At 47.5% G+C, this 16,312-nt stretch overlaps 1 protein-coding gene, 1 long non-coding RNA gene and 1 other non-coding gene across 3 annotated transcripts; 1 reads left to right on the forward strand and 2 right to left on the reverse strand.

The window, feature by feature from the left end:
• Positions 1-831: 831 nt before the first annotated feature.
• LOC142931086 (uncharacterized) lies at positions 832-3,885 on the reverse strand. The gene is made up of 2 exons (XR_012947094.1): positions 3,130-3,885; positions 832-1,009 (listed from the first exon to the last, which is right to left on the reverse strand). It is a non-coding gene; the product is annotated as an uncharacterized LOC142931086 (long non-coding RNA).
• Positions 3,355-3,426, reverse strand: TRNAH-GUG (transfer RNA histidin (anticodon GUG)). Its single transcript has one exon. It is a non-coding gene; the product is annotated as a tRNA-His (tRNA).
• A 4,832-nt stretch (positions 3,886-8,717) lies between the features above and the next one.
• Positions 8,718-15,552, forward strand: LOC116952736 (dual specificity tyrosine-phosphorylation-regulated kinase 4-like). Its single transcript, XM_076074419.1, has 8 exons — positions 8,718-8,729; positions 8,816-8,952; positions 9,299-9,439; positions 10,035-10,170; positions 10,843-10,912; positions 11,493-11,665; positions 13,880-13,940; positions 15,278-15,552. Exons 1-8 carry the CDS (start codon positions 8,718-8,720, stop codon positions 15,472-15,474), a joined length of 927 nt encoding a protein of 308 aa, XP_075930534.1. The 3' UTR covers positions 15,475-15,552.
• Positions 15,553-16,312: the final 760 nt, after the last annotated feature.

The raw sequence follows: 16,312 nt of genomic DNA on the forward strand, positions 1-16,312 counted from the left end.
GAGTCTATGGTTCGGTATGTAAGTCTATGGGTCTCTATGTGAGTCTATGGGTCTCTATGTGAGTCTATGGGTATCTATGTAAGTCTATGGGTCTCTATGTAAGTCTATGGGTCTCTATGTGAGTCTATGGGTCTGTATGTGAGTTTATGAGTCTCCATGTAACTCTATGGGTCTCTATGTGAGTTTATGGGTCTCTATGCGAGTCTATGGGTCTCTATGTGAGTCTATGGGTCTCTACGTGAGTATATGGGTCTCTATGTGAATTTATGGGTCTCTATGTGAGTCTATGGGTCTCTACGTGAGTATATGGGTCTCTATGTGAATTTATGGGTCTCTATGTGAGTCTATGGGTCTCTATGTGAGTTTATGAGTCTCCATGTAAGTCAATGGATCTCTATGTGAGTCTATGGGTCTCTATGTGAGTCTATGAGTCTCCATGTAAGTCTATGGGTCTCTATGTGTATCACTGTCAACTGGGCTGAGACCATGAACTCACAACACTCGGGAACCCGGATCTATCACGGCTGTTGAAATATAAATGCGAACCCAGGCAACTTCCCACAAATCTGCCTGCTCTGTGTCTGCGAACCTTCAACCACTCGACCACCGTCTTCACCCTCCTCCATCGCCCCACGCGCTCCTCGTGACCTGGGTGACTACACTGGGCGCCACGTGCCCAGCGGGGTCCCGGCTATAAGAGAGGCTCCTAGCTCCCCCATGATCGCTAACCTGCGTAGCTTGCCGTGATCGTATAGTGGTTAGTACTCTGTGTTGAGGCCACAGCATCCTCGCTTCAAATTCCAGTCATGACATTGTGGTGACAAAGACACGGCAGGGGGCTCGATTTTTCTTTATTTGAAGGTCATAAAAATCCATTGCCGACGTGCATTCAAAAAATTAATTTGATTGACGTAGAACAAGTGTGGGTAACGTTTCAAAGAAGAAGTTGAAGCCATTGTTTCGTCTTTGACCGAAACAGTTTGGAGAGCCGCACCACACGCAGAGCCACCTGTACACAGACACAGCAAGAAGGTATACAGCAGATGGCAACCACAGTATGACTGAAATAAAATAGCTGATGGCATGAACTGCGTTCATTTCATCCCCCACACTCCTAGTTATTTATAACAAGATAGTGTCGCTGTACACATTGTTGTCACCAACACATTCCATAGTGACCCATGCCCTGTCGCATGCGGCTCCCAGGAGCAGGTTCTCGACCCCTGGTCTACAACTAGTCACGAATGACTATTTGAGAGTAGCTTGAAATGCTTCGGGAAGCCTGAAAATTATCGATCATGTGCTATGAAGAACAACCATTAACTGAAACTTCACCTTTTTATTTTAAAGCCGCGCTTTGTAGTTGACGAATGTGCTGAGTTGTCTGTTATTCGTGCCTGGGCACCAATGCCATCGCATCACAAACAATGCATTGCGATGATGGATTACGAAGAGCCATAGTGCAGGATACAGAACAATTTAACACGTAGGCTTTCGCGACCAATGTCATCCATAATAGAGGTTTGTTTGGGTTAGATCGCATAAACATAAAATGTGTCGTTAAAACCCGCCACCGCCCGTCAAAGAATAAAAGAACATCAGATAAATATTAAATAATCCGAAATACAACTGTCAGCAGTAGCAGAACACGCGCGCCAACAAGGAAACTCAATTGGACAAGACTAATTAGATAATCTATCGAAATTGAAATAATTATATATAATTTTAACCCTTCAGATAGCTACCGACTTAGTGCTGCGTGGAAGCGAATAATCAAATAATACATTGTTTAAATGTGCAGTGACATATGACGTCAATACTATGTCGGGACTGTACGAGCGTAGGGACATATGACGTCACTACCGTGTCGGCTCGGTACGGGGGCTGTAGGCGGGTGTCATGGGGGTCGTGTCAGGCCGTGGCACTCCGCGTGAACTCAACAGGACACGTGACCGGATAAAGGGGGGGGGGGGCCAGCGGCCCCAGGGGAAAGCTTGGGGGTCACGTGGTTGGGGGCCCGGACCTTCCCGAAGGATCGAGAAGGGGGGCGTGGCCTGGGGCGGAGCCGGCCACGCCGGAGCGGTTACAAGCGGGGTGTGAACGGGGAGCTGGGGGGCTGTTCTACTCCGGGATGAACACGCCATGAGAAGTGCTCAAGTCTCCGATCGTCATTCGTGACGCACGTCACCTGCCTTGGTCACGCTGTGCAGTGTTCCCCGAGTGTTGGTGAGATGAGGAACGGTAGTCACCACCTTATGTGTAGTGTTCACGTTGGTGTTATGTGTTAATAAATAGTGTTGCCTCCAAGTTGATTGTGCACGTCAATCGAACCCATTACAAATGCATGCCTATACAGGCAACCATACTTCAATAGGGATTACCGTAGGTACGGCTATTTTAATACAATGGATAGGAAGGACAAGATCAAAGGACTCGCATAATGTGCATGCATAATGTACGTTGACTCATTAATCCCCCCCCCCAACCCACTTTGCGTAAGAGCGCAGAAGTGTGGTGTACAAATCTACGCCTCTATATAAGGAACGAAACAGGTGAACTTCTCCACAAATCTGGTTGTCGCCTGAAGCTAGTTGTAATTACTGGCGAAACGTCGTACTCAGTTTGTAAATGTTGTGGCTTGGCTCTCCAACACACCGGAGTGCTGTCCTATGTGTCGGTTGGAGGCTGGTTTTAACGACGCATTTATATATTTACGCGATCTAACCCAAAACAACTTCTATTACACAGAACAATGTTTACAATCGGTGCATAGCACTACCCGCTGTGTCACGTGATGCACAAACACGCGGTCAGTTACACAAGCATGGGAATTCGCAGAGAAGCACTGAGAGACGCAGAGAGGAAGCCGCGGACGAGACGGCGCACGCAGGTGAACGAGGTGATTACAGGCGAGGTAATGAGCTAATGACACCTGGTAAGAGAGAGAAGTGAGTGAGGCTTGGGCAGGACGCGTCACGGCCAGAAGGGACGATGGCGGTGGTCAGCAATTATAGCGGAGTGGCAGTCACGGAATGGAACGCGTCCGAGAGCACGTCCATCGATGGAGATGGAGCGATGAAATCGGTCAAGGACATCACAGTGACTCTGACGACAAGTAGGCACACGTACGGTTGTAATCGCTGCACGGACACGTGGCACCTGGACAGCGCTGCTGGGCCAATCATCGCCGGTCTTCCATAGAGACTTGCGAACACATTTACAAAAAAGCGGTCATTTCTAAAACACTTAACGATCCCAAATATATTTTTCTACTCATTCACCACTGAGATGGATTTGTCTGAGACATAAAAAGGAATAAAAAGCGAGCCCGCTGCCGTGTCTTTGTCATCACAATGCCGTGACTCGGATTCGAACCGAGGTTGCTGCGGCCACAACGCAGAGTACTAACCACTATACGATCACGGCGAGCTACGCGGGCTCTCAATCACGGGGGCGCCGGGAGCCCCTCTTATAGCCGGGACCCCGCTGGGCAGGTCAGCCCGCCCTCGACGTAGGAAGCCCCGCCCACTACACAAGTAGCCCCGCCCACTATTCAGGTAGTCCCGCCTACTGCTCAAGTTGCCCCCGCCTGGGTCTCTATGTGAGTCTATGGGTCTCTATGTGAGTCTATGGGTCTCTTTGTGAGTCTATGGGTCTCCATGCAAGTCTATGGGTCTCTATGTGAGTCTATGGGTCTCTATGTGAGTCTATGGGTCTCTATGTGAGTTTATGAGTCTCCATGTAAGTCTATGGGTCTCTATGTGAGTCTATGGGTCTTTATGTGAGTCTATGGGTCTCTATGTAAGTCTATGGGTCTCTATGTGAGTCTATGGGTCTCTATGTGAGTCTATGGGTCTCTATGTGAGTTTATGAGTCTCTATGTGAGTCTATCAGAATCAGAAAGGGTTTTATTCGCCATGTAAGTTCACACCGACACGGAATTTACTTTGGCAGGATGGTGCATACATTCAACATATAGGAATCTAAAATCTTAAATAAGTTTTAAACAAGTCTTACTATAATAAGGGTTAAAAGTCTAACACTAAGGGGCTGAAGTATATAAAATTAAATAAATATCGAATATAAAATAGCTTTAAGATATAATTTAAACATACAAATAGGGAAACATAGTTAATATCAGCAACGTGTCGTTATGTAGATCAAATGTTAAAAACAGTGTTAGCCCTTGGCCTTGTTTAACAGGCCAGCAGCAGATGGGAAGAAACTGTTTTTATGGCGTGAGGTTTTGGTCCTGATGGACCGAAGCCTTCTGCCGGAGGGGAGTAGCTGAAACAGAGAGTGTCCAGGGTGGGAGAAATCGGCCATAATCTTCCTCGCTCGCCTCATAGACCTTGTCGTGTGCAGGTCCTCGAGGGTCGGTAGATTGCAGGCAATTACCTTCTCAGCAGTGTGGATGATACGCTGCAGTCTGCTCTTGTCCTTGGCAGTGGCAGCAGCGTACCAGACGGTTATGGAGGAGGTGAGGATGGATTCAATGATCGCTGTATAGAATTGCACCATCATTGTCTTTGGCAGGTTGAATTTCTTCAGCTGCCGTAGAAAGTACATCCTCTGTTGAGCTTTCTTGGTGAGGGAGCTGATGTTCAATTCCCACTTGAGGTCCCGGGAGAGAATAGTGCCCAGGAAGCGGAAGGACTCTACAATTTTCACTGGGGAGTCTAACAGGGTGATGGGGGTGAGTGGTGCTGTATTCTTCCTGAAGTCCACAACCATCTCAACTGTCTTTAGAACATTTAGCTCTAAGTTGTTCTGGCTACACCAGGTCACCAGATTGTCAGCTTCCCACCTATAGTCAGACTCATCCCCACCAGAGATCAGCCCAATGAGGGTGGTGTCATCCGCAAACTTCAATAGTTTGACGGACAGATGATTGGAGGTGCAGCTGTTGGTATACAGGGAGAAGAGCAGAGGGGAAAGGACGCAGCCCTGAGGAGTTCCGGTGCTGATGGACCTGGAGCCAGAGACTTGTGTTCCCAGCTTAACGCACTGCTTCCTGTCAGACAGGAAGTCTGTGATCCATTTACAGGTGGTGTATGGCACGTTCAGCTGGAAGAGCTTGTCCTGAAGCAGGGCAGGGATGATGGTGTCTATGTGAGTCTATGGGTCTCTATGTGAGTCTATGGGTTTCTATGTGAGTCTATGGGTCTCTGTGTGAGTTTATGAGTCTCCATGTAAGTCTATGGGTCACTATGTGAGTCTATGGGTCTCTATGTGAGTTTATGAGTCTCCATGTAAGTCCATGGGTCTCTATGTGAGTCTATGGGTCTCTATGTGAGTCTATGGGTCTCTATGTGAGTCTATGGGTCTCCATGTAAGTCTATGGGTCTCTATGTTGTGTATCACTATCAACTGGGCTGAGACCATGAACTCACTACACTCGGCAACCCGGTTCTGTCACGGCTGGTCGTCTGTTGAAACATAATTCCGAACCCAGGCAACTTCTCACAAATCTGCCCGCTCTGTGTCTGCGAACCTTCAGCCACTCGACCGTCTTCACCCTACTCCATCGCCCCACGGGTTCCACGTGACCTGGGTGACTGCACGGGGCGCCACGCGTCCAGCGGGGTCCCGGCTACGAGCCTGCGTAGCTCGCCGTGATCGTATAGTGGTTAGGACTCTGTGTTGAGGCCACAGCATCCTCGGTTCAAATTCCAGTCATGACATTGTTGTAGACAAGGACAGGGCAGGGGGCTCGCTTTTTCTTTATTTGAAGGTCATAAAAATCCATTGCCGACGTTCTGGTCTATTCATCCAATCATACCAATCCAATAGTAATAATAATTACACTCACAACATGGGTAACATCTGATCAGACTCCCAGATACAAGCGAGCTGGATGGAGCCCTTTTGGAAGTTGAAATTTAGTTCGATTTGTTAGACGGATGATCCCGACGATGCTGGATGTAATTATCAGCGAAACGTCGTACTCAAAAACTGTAAATGTTGTGGATTCACTCTTCAACACACCGGTGGGCTAAAGTAGTGAACTATTTGTCTTTTGTCAATGTGACACTTTTTTGCTAATTGGCCGTGTCGGGTGGTGGAGGGTTGCGACACATTTATAAATAACGCGATCTAACAGAAAAACGTTTATTATGAATAATATTGATTGCGAAAGCCTACGTGTTAAACAGATATATAAAATGTTTGATTTTATCCGATTTTTTTACATGGATGATGGTTCAGTGTAGCCAGTTTCCTGGATATTTTACCGCACAGGAGATCCGTGGTGCTGCATGAGACATAGCAGTAGCAGCAGCAGGAGCAGCAGCAAATCAAAGGCCCAAATCATCAACATTGCAGATCAGAGTGCAGCAGGCTCCCCAAGGGATATTTGCACAACCAACAAATGGGTCTTTTAACAGTCGTAAAAAAAGAAAACTCACGCGAATCAGAAACACTGCAAGTGTAATATGAACAAATTATGTACAGGTGCAAGTGAGCTGCTGGAAAGCTGAATCATGATGAAAGTGTGCTTGGAGAGGAACGCTTTCAATCGGTGCACATTACCAACGAATGTCCCCTCTATGGGCTCATGAAGATCGTGAGTTTCACATTCAGAGCAGTTGGTCCACAGGATTAACGGATGGCATTGGTGTTGTTGCTGTCCGTTCAGCTCACGTTTGCGGTGAAGCCTCCACGACCACCACACCCCGTGGACAGACCCCGACCGCCGGTGCTGGCGACGGCGCCGAAGGAAAGGGAGCAGATGGCTGTGGAGAGCCCGTACTCATGTCCCGGCTCGGCTACAACCTGGCCACCGGTACGGATCCCCACATCCCTCTCGTGTCACACATCGACATAGACAGACCCCCTGTGTAGCCTTTAACAGCCTTGATGGGGGGGGGGGCTCGCTCCTAGAGGTGGTGCTGCGACACGAGAACTGCTGCTGCTGCTGCTGCTTCTGTGCCACGGCCCGGGCGTAAATGCGCTGTGTTCACATTTGTGCTCGCTGAGCTGCATTGGCTTCCATTTGCTTAAGGAATACATTATGAGGTCGCACTCATTGCACACAAAGTGCTTGCCACAAATGAACCACAATACATTGCTGATCTCGTCAAGGAACATAAAACCATCGCGCAAACTCCGGTCATTCTCGCGGCTGATTGTGGCTAGCCATCAGACGTAACATGGTCACTGCATCGTGCGCTTTCAGATGTGCTTCTGCGGCCGTCTGGAATGCTCTTCCTTCCAACATTAGGAAGGCACTGGCGCTATGCACTTTTCAATCTACGCTGAAAACGGATTACTTTAAAACTACTGTTTGTGTTTAGTTTGTTGTCTTGCTCTCCACACGGTGGAGAGCGCCCCAATAACCGCTGCACGTCATTGCCTTTGCATGGCTGCATTGTGCCAATCCGCAGGACCACGAGGGCTCTCCTCCTCCTCCTCCACTGGAGGTGAAGCCGTTGAAGGAGGAGAAGGACGAGGAGGTGAAGCCGTTGAAGAAGGACGACATCGATGCTGTCCAGGTGGTGGATGCACGGGGGGGCCCTGCCAGCGTGGACAAAGGACAGGGCTCTGGCACGAAGCCCAAAAAGACATTGCTTGAGGGCGTCAATCCATCAGGTGACATGAGTTTCCCCTCTCGCAGTTTCAGGTGTTGCTCAGTGGCATCCGCATCTTTGTTCGGTTTCCTCTTTGTGCTTGGATGTGTACATGTGTACAGGTGTGTGCGCCTGCGTGTGTACAGGTGTGTGCGCCTGTGTGTTGGCCACCCACAGCCTCGTTTGCTGTTCCGGATTTCATAGGTGCTCGCTAACAGCACTTGCCCCAAAAGTCTGCTGCAACTACTTGAGGGTTCTTTGTCTGAGTGAGTGGAGCGCCAGGTGGCTAAATGTTGGCACAGTAGGAGGCACAGGTGGTGCATCCATCTGCCAGTTATCTCAGTCAACCCATGGCACTTGGGTCTGTCCCGTGACCTTCTGCCAGTCTTCGACGCTTCACGTGGCCTCCAAGAGTGCCTTGCCTGGCATGAACGCAGTGGTGAAATGACTACCACTTAGTGGCAAATGTTGTGTGTGAGACATCTGCCTGCCGATTAGTACACACAGCACACTATGTTATGCCATGTCCGACCACATAGCCGCAGCATAATATAGCGAGTCTTGGGTATAAATAGGTCAGCCACTGTTCAAATCACAGACTTATTATAGGGGAGCAACAAGTTGTCAAAAGTTGATTAGTACTACGGATATTTAGGAAATTGTTCTGCCAGTAAGATAATAGAGCTAATCATGGTGTGTGGTGCAGGGGGCGGCGGTGGCATTTGTTCATCTTTTGCACAGAGGCTGACGGCAACCAACTCTGAGGTTCCCCACGAGACATACAACCCGCAGGAGCGAGAGGAGCTGAAGAGAGTCTCCACCGTCTGGTACCTGGGCACCGCGAAGCGTCTGCTTCCACGAAGCGGAATACGCAACAACGGCTATGACAACGACAAGGGGTTCTACATCCACGTAAGAGCCAGGGCCAACGGTCGGCAATTCTGCTGCTGCTGCTGATGATCTTTAAAATGTTGAGCACCTTCCATACCGAAAGGTTCGAGGCCTTGGTCACACGAATTGAGGTGATACGTGACGTTGCAGAATCGGAACCTTTATTCGTACTGCAGGAATGTGACGAGGCAAAACGTCGTTGAAACATACTCGTGTAATAATCAATAATCATAATGAGCATTGTAGAAAATAGGAACGATGAGTTTAACGGTAAGATAATCGCAAGATGTTGAAGGTGCAATCGAGCTGCAGGCCTGATTTTCGCTTGTTTCTACCCCTGTCACTGTCACTTACAGCTACTGCATGAGCACATCAATTTTCGTTACGAGGTGCTCAAGAAACTGGGGTCAGGATCCAATGCGGTCGTGCTAAAGTGCATGGACCACACAATGATGGAATTGGTGGCCATAAAGATTTTCAGAAATGCGCGCGGGTAAGTGATTGCACTCCCCACACATCCTCCCTTTTGTCTTCAACACACATCTTTGGATTAGCATCGTTCATTGCCACATTGCTTTCCATCGCCTGGCGCTTCCAGAGTGGCGACGAAGCTCTTCATTGTCGCGTGTTTTTTGGGAAGTCCACATTGTTGACGAAAGGCAACTTGCAAATGTGCCCACAGAAGACAGTTATCATTAATTTATACGTTTTTACAATTGTATACTACCAGCTGCTCTGACGTGGTTAATCGAAGACAATACGTCGAGATCTGAGCAGTAGCAATAAGTCGTAACTTGAAATAAGTCGTAAGTGTTGGAACGTCTCACCTCTCTCTACAGAATCAAAGCCAACGTGCAGAAGGAAGTAGAAATCCTCAAGCGTCTACGTGAAAAGGATTTCAACAATGACCACAACATCATCCGCTTGAGGGAAACGTTTTCCTTTCGCGGTCATCACTGCATATGCCTCGAGCTTGCAGGGTGAGTGGTTGCAGGGATTGTTGTTCAACCGGGCATACAAAGTCCTCGATTTTAGTTTCTTCTATTTACGTTGTTGGTTCACTTTCATGTCGCCTGTGGATTAGATGGTGTATTTCGATTTTAAACGCATTGATTCGCTCCATTGTTTTAAAAGATTGCCATACTGTACACCGTACTATCCTCTCTAAATGCAAGCTCCACTGCTGTCTCTGATGAGTACTCCGTGTTAACTTAGGTTATATCTTTTAAATTGTTATATATCTTTTTGGGTATATTTTTGTATCTTACTTTGGAATTAATATTTTTCTGAATGTATTTGCCAACAATAACTAGCCCCAGGACCATATTCAGAATTTATATCACTAAGTCAAGGGTAAAATCGGTTTCCATTTACATTATTTCACCTAACGTCACGTTTTCCAGGGATGCATCCCTAATGTAAGTAATAATGAATATCAGATTGCGTGGTAACCAAACTGGAAAGCGATATTTGTATTTTCCTTAATGATCCCGCCGGGTGTAAAGGAGGTAGCCAGTGTATCTTTAACTGAAACTAACGTCATATTTTCTACCGTGTGTGTGTGCCCTTGTGCAGACTCGATCTACGGAAGGTTATGAAGACGGCGGAAACTGTACCTACAATGCAGTCCGTGCGTTTGTACGCTCGGGCTCTGCTCAAGTGCTTGAGCCTGCTGCGGAAAGAAGGAATCAGCCACGGCGACTTGAAGCCAGTAAGGGTCAGGGGGAGTCAAATGGCGTTAGTAAAATGTGTGTCCAGCGCTGTGGAGATAGCTAGGGTTGGTGGATCACGGCACACAAATGTCGTGAAATTCCCTTTCCGTGGGAATCTCAGAGGAAGTGCCATGCCCTGGCTCGCCAGAGGGTGGTATAGCAAGGAGACTAATCTCCATCTGTTTCCATCTGTACAGGGATAGAATGTTGCCCCCTCACGCCCGGCATGGGTTTTCTCTGGGTCCTCCGATTTCCTCCAACATGTACTATAAATAAAAACTTAAAATAAAAACACGTGGCAGGACCCTCCTGAAGAGGAGTCCAACGACTCAGTGATGCTCTCCTTGATAAATTAGTGAATTCAATTAAAATCTAAGGTAACATCTATCTGCAGCGAAAGCGACTCTGACCGTTAGCATGACAACGTACACGTCGCTGTTTAGCGTTTTAATACTCGGCACCTGACTTTGTGATATGAAATGGAGATAAGCAAAGGCTCGGCTCAAAGTCTGCAAATGATGACAGCTTGACCCGACAGCGACGTCTCAATGCGTAACCGGTCACTTGCAACGAAGCATCGACGAGTAAGATGCCGTGCATTGGGATGGACGAATGTGCGTGCTCTCTCCTAATCTCACCTCTGTTCAATCTCCCTCCCCATGCTTCTTTAGGAAAACATCGTGCTTATACAAAATACGATTAAGACGATCAACTTTGGCCAGAGCTGCTATGGAGAAAGAGGTACGATTGCCAGGACGTAGTCGTAAAGCTTGCTTTCCAAAGGACCAAAATGGCAGTTTTAGTCAGGAGTGTTCCTTACAGTATGTTGATAGCTCCATGAAAGGGGTAGAGCGGTAGGATAATGGTTCGAACGCTTCACATTCAAATCCCAGCTAAGGGAAACATCCATTGTTGAGCAATATTTGAACTGAATATGTGAAACGTGAATTCCATGAACCATTTAGATATCTACCGGTGATGCGCGAGCAATTGCCTCTTTCGTGGAGCGCACAACTTCGCCAAACCATTCACCACAGCAGGGTGTGTAACGGGGCATTGACTTGCCGATTAATATCCGGCCGTCCTCTTCACCAACTCGCACCAAGCAGAATTCTGACGTGCGGTCAAATAAACCCCACGACCAGCAACTGCGCGTAGAGGCCCGCGTCCAGTAGCAGACTGACCAATGGGCTGTGTCCGCGCGCTTGCTGGCAAGGAAAGAATGGATGTTTTTGTTGCTGCTGAAGGGAGCCTCTTGCGTTGGACTCATGGCAGAGGCATCAGGGGTCTGATATGGCGTCTCGTGTCTCCTCCTGCGCAGCGCTCTCTGACATTCAGAGGATCTGGTACAGCGCGCCAGAAGCCATCCTGGGCCTGAAGAGCAGCGGCCCGATGGACATGTGGTCGCTTGGCTGCATCGTCGCCGAGATGTACTCTGGGGAGATTCTTTTCCCAGGCCACCACAATGCCCACCAGCTCGCCCTCATCATGGAGGTGAGCGTCGCCCGTCAGTCAGGCTGAGGCAACCTCGCGGGGAATCTGAGAACAAAAACAAAGAGAACACGTACAGCAGCGGCAATAGTGGCCGATAATGCAGACAGGTAGCGGTGGAATTAGGAAACGATTAGTTGATTATGTTTTTTTTCACTTTTAAAATCACAATGCATGCTTCCCTTGCTATTTGACTGGATTCCATGGAATTTTGGCTTAAATGTTCCACAAGTATATTCTTAGCTCTTTCGGTAAAGTCACGTTGAAGGTAAACAATAAAATAATAAAATATATATAAAAACAATAAAAATTCTCACGACGTTTCGACCATAACACAAACGGTCATCATGAGGTGTGAAAAACCAACGGCAAGAAACATTTGAAAGAAGTGGCGGTCCGCATTTATTTATTTATAATGAAACGGTGTTTTATTTATTTATTTTAAAAACGTTAGCGCCACGGGCAGCGATTTGGCAGTTTGTTTAGAAGGACGAGTCCATCTATGTTCTGAAAAGAGGAGGGGGGAGACTAAAATTAATGTATGCTGTCTGAAAGCCACCTTAAGCGTGAACAATCAATTAAGACCTGAAATGGTTTATCAAATCCTTCCAATGATTGCTAAGCCAGAATCCATCTTCTCGGTTGAAATTGTCTCTGTGCTTGTATATGTGGATAGCCTCATGAACGAATCTATCATGGTAGCCAGATGGCTTACAAAGAACCTCTGTCTTGGAGAAGTCAATGTCATGTGAGCCTACTGAATTATAACAATGATCTGCCATGGCCGAGGTGTTGGTCCTACCGTGTTTAAGGTCGGCTTTGTGTTCACAAATGCGGTCCGAGACATGGCGTTTGGTTTCTCCAATGTAACTACTACCACAGAGGCAACTTAGTTTGTAGACACCAGGGTACTGTATGTCCAGAATCACATCTTTTACAGACGGAACCAGATGACGGATTTTATGTAATGTGTTGAAACGGACCTGGATCTTGTGTTTATTCAAGATTTTGGAGATATTTTTTGTGATCCCCGCAATGTAGGGTAAAGTGTTCTACAAGTTTTTATCGTAGTAGCTTTCCTGGGTTTCCACCGATAATTATCGGTTATTATCATAGAGACGTAGCCAACTGATTATAATCATGACTTAAAGCTTTCGTGACTGCAGGAATTCATACGCTTTGGGTCTATCTACGTGACTTTACCGAAAGACCCAAAGAATATGATGATAATCAGTTGGCAACGTTTCTATTTTGGTTTTACCTTTTTGATTTTGTTATTCTGATTGGGTTTTTACCTCTGTCAATGTTTTATTTTAACAGAAATGTAGTGGTTCAACGCGCGCATATTCGAGAACGGCTGCTGGGTAGCCAGAAGAGGTGGTTGGTGAGGATCATCGTGGGGATGGCAAGAGCAGCTAGGGTCAGGATGACCGTCGGGGTAATTCAGTTGGGGTAAACAAGGGGGGGGGGGGAGGTGGACCGGAATTCAAAAGACCGGTATCTGGCAATTATAGAGCGATCTTCTGGAGAATGTTCTGGAAGGGGTCGCGAGGGATATATAAGATGGGCAAAACGAGCCCGAGAGGCAGTATGATGAAGACAGAAGACAAGAGAAGCTGAAGCCAGACCCGCCAAGCTAGTTCGAGTATTCTCGGGCGAGAGTAGTCCTGCGTGGAGCTGGGTAGGCTAGGATAGGGTCGCTAGGGGTAAGCGCAGTCCGTACGTCGGCACGCTTGACCCCCCGGGGCTACCGTGGTATATACCTGCAGAGGCAGCGAGACACGGCAGCCGGGAGGGGTGAAACAAGGAGAGTAGAGAATAGGATAGGGACGCAGCGAGTGAGGGAGCGGACGAGCGACGGGCGGCGGATCCTCGGCTTAACTAAACAAGTGTTATATAAACAAACTCTAATATAACTGTAAAATATATTTCTGTAGTGTTGTTGGGATCAACCCCACAACCTCCTGTATACCAGGCAAGATAGTAATCACCTCAGCACCGCGGCAACTAATACATGTGCTTTAGACATCGAGGCCACAGTAACGTTGATTGATTGCCTGATTCTATTTGTCGATGCAGGTGAGAAACATTCAGCCGTTAACTGTTTAACAATAATGCCCCAAGGAGGATCTTGCTTTTCTGCCTTGACGCATTTATTGCCCTCAAGCACCCGTGATGAAACGTGATCCTGCGTGTTCATGCCTCTAACGTGTGCAGGTCTTGGGTGTCCCTCCACCATCGATGATTCGGGCTTCCCCACTGAAAACATCCTACTTCGGTGAGACTGGTTGGCTACATGCCACAATTTGCATTGCTTTGAACATCCGCACACTGATAGTGCAGACAGCTCTCGCTTGTCTCTAGGAATGGGGAAACGGGTGGTCCAGATAAAACCAAAACAGAGATCTATCTTATTTTATATTAATAGCGCACCTTTGCTCGCGGCACTTAACATGGTTTGAAACACGGTAACATAATATAATTATTTAGATGACAAGGGGCGTGCAAGGGCTGAGGAATGAGTAACCACAAAGGTAACAGATAATGCAGTTAATAACAATCATGCACGACGCAATGTAGCCACGCTCCAGGCTTAGACTGTGTGGCAGTAAGGTTTCTGTTGGTACAGCACCCAGATGCTGGAATTCCTTGCCCTTGGAGCTGAGGAATCCGCAGTTGGTAGAGACTAAACTTCGATTTAAAAGTCCTCTACCTCTCTCTCTCTTTAATTCTCCATCTTATTCTTCAGTCTTCATCTCCCCGGTTACTTCTAACTTATTGCCCTACTCCACATGCATGCATGGCATGTAAAGGCCATTATTTGGGTACGCTGTATACATACTAATTATGATTTTTAAAAAAATCCCATTATAAGCTTTTTCCGTTATAGAAAATGAATAGTATTGTTAAGTCGATTTGGGTAAGAGCACGCTCACTGCTCTACCCATGCAGAACGGCAGCAGAGACATAGAATGCGTCGTACGTTTGTTTCTTCGAGCAATCGGTTCACGTAGCGACGTGTCTGCGGTCACCCGGCCACCGGGTCACCGACACTCAACGTGCGATGAGCAGTTCATGATCGAGACAGCGCGCGTGCAACAATATACTCTTGAATCTGCAAGCGCCGCGGTTACTCCATAGCCCGCATATTCCCACCCTGGGGATAATCGCAAGTTGACTGAATGGCGAGTCTCTAGGGACGGATTAACCTAGAGGCAAACGACCTTAGGTCCTCATTTTCTGTAGCCCCCACCCCCCCTTTCCACTGTGAAGGACCGGCTAAGCGAGGGTAACGCGGCCGTTGGAAAAACACATTTTCCGTGCATTACGATGACAGCATTCGTAATATTGGTCAAGCGAAGAAGATGTTTTTTGTTTGTTTGTTTGAAGAAAGATTAATTTACCCGGAGCCAAGTATATACAAATTTTACGCAGGTAAATAAATAATTGTTTCATGACTCCGTACACATTTTTTTCAAAATGTGATAACGTTGCTTTGGCCCTTCCCTCCTGTTAGCCTTAGGCCCCTCATTGCCTTGATCTGGCCCTGCGAGTCACGCTCTATGGCCTCACCGTAAGCAATTCCGAGTTCATGCAAAGTACTTTTATCCTCAGATGAATGCAACAAACCGCGGGTCGTGTTGGATTACAAGCGGTACCTAAAGCCTCCGGGCAGCGTCAAGTTGAAGAGACGGCTGAATGCGAGCAATGAGGACTTCATCGACTTTATTCGGCAATGCCTCACGTACGTACACACCCTCCCCCCCAACCCTTCCCCCTTATTACGTGATAATAGCGAGGAACCTGTCTAGCATGCAAGCATGGCAGGATCTCACCACGTGCAGCAGCAAATGATCCGCTAGGATGAGCAGTACGTGGATCGTACACGCCGACTTTGTGGTGTCCGTCAATGTACGGTCATTCCTCGCTTGACGCGGCAATTTTCAGTAACGCAGGTAGCACGCTTAACAAGGAATTAGTGTGAAGTCGCACGTGGCTTCCTTCCTGCACGTCCGTGGTTCGTCGCGCCTCTGAGTCATGCGCATGCGCGCTGCATGAGGTTACGTAATAAGTCAGAACACTTGAATTGATGTACTATATTTAATATTCAAATGCCCATAGATCAGTGTTGTGAAATGTTTTACGGTTCGACAAATAAGGGAATCATTGTTAAACTCATAAGCAATATTGTAAATGTGCATGTGCCATTGTAAAAAAAATCATATTGTATTGTGAATATAAGTTAAAGTAAAGTAACGTGAGTATAAACAACATCAGTTTTATTTATCTTGAGTCCTGATGCTGGCTTGCTTGTCGGAAGGGACGCAATGAGTCACCACATTCACACACGGACACACACTCCAATGACAAAGATCCCCCATATAGCCTGAACAGACTGTTGGGGCAAGTGCTGTTAGGGAGTAGCATCTATGAAGGTCGGCACGGCACACACAGGGGGTGGGTGGGCCAGCCACCACGCCCGGCCGCCTTTGTCTCCCGAGTGGCGATGTTTTTCACACCGCACCAGGTACTCACTTGAGGGTGCGTTGACCGAGGCGAGGCCCAGGACCGGTTCAGATAATCGTCACTGGTGTTATTGGCGTCTTAGCGGGAATCGAACTCGGTTCGCCACTCCCCACACACACACTC

This window comes from Petromyzon marinus, chromosome 48, assembly GCF_048934315.1.
Source record: "Petromyzon marinus isolate PM22_M1 ecotype Great Lakes invasive population chromosome 48, UKy_Petmar_22M1.pri1.0, whole genome shotgun sequence".
In the NCBI taxonomy this organism is placed as follows: Eukaryota; Metazoa; Chordata; class Hyperoartia; order Petromyzontiformes; family Petromyzontidae; genus Petromyzon; species Petromyzon marinus.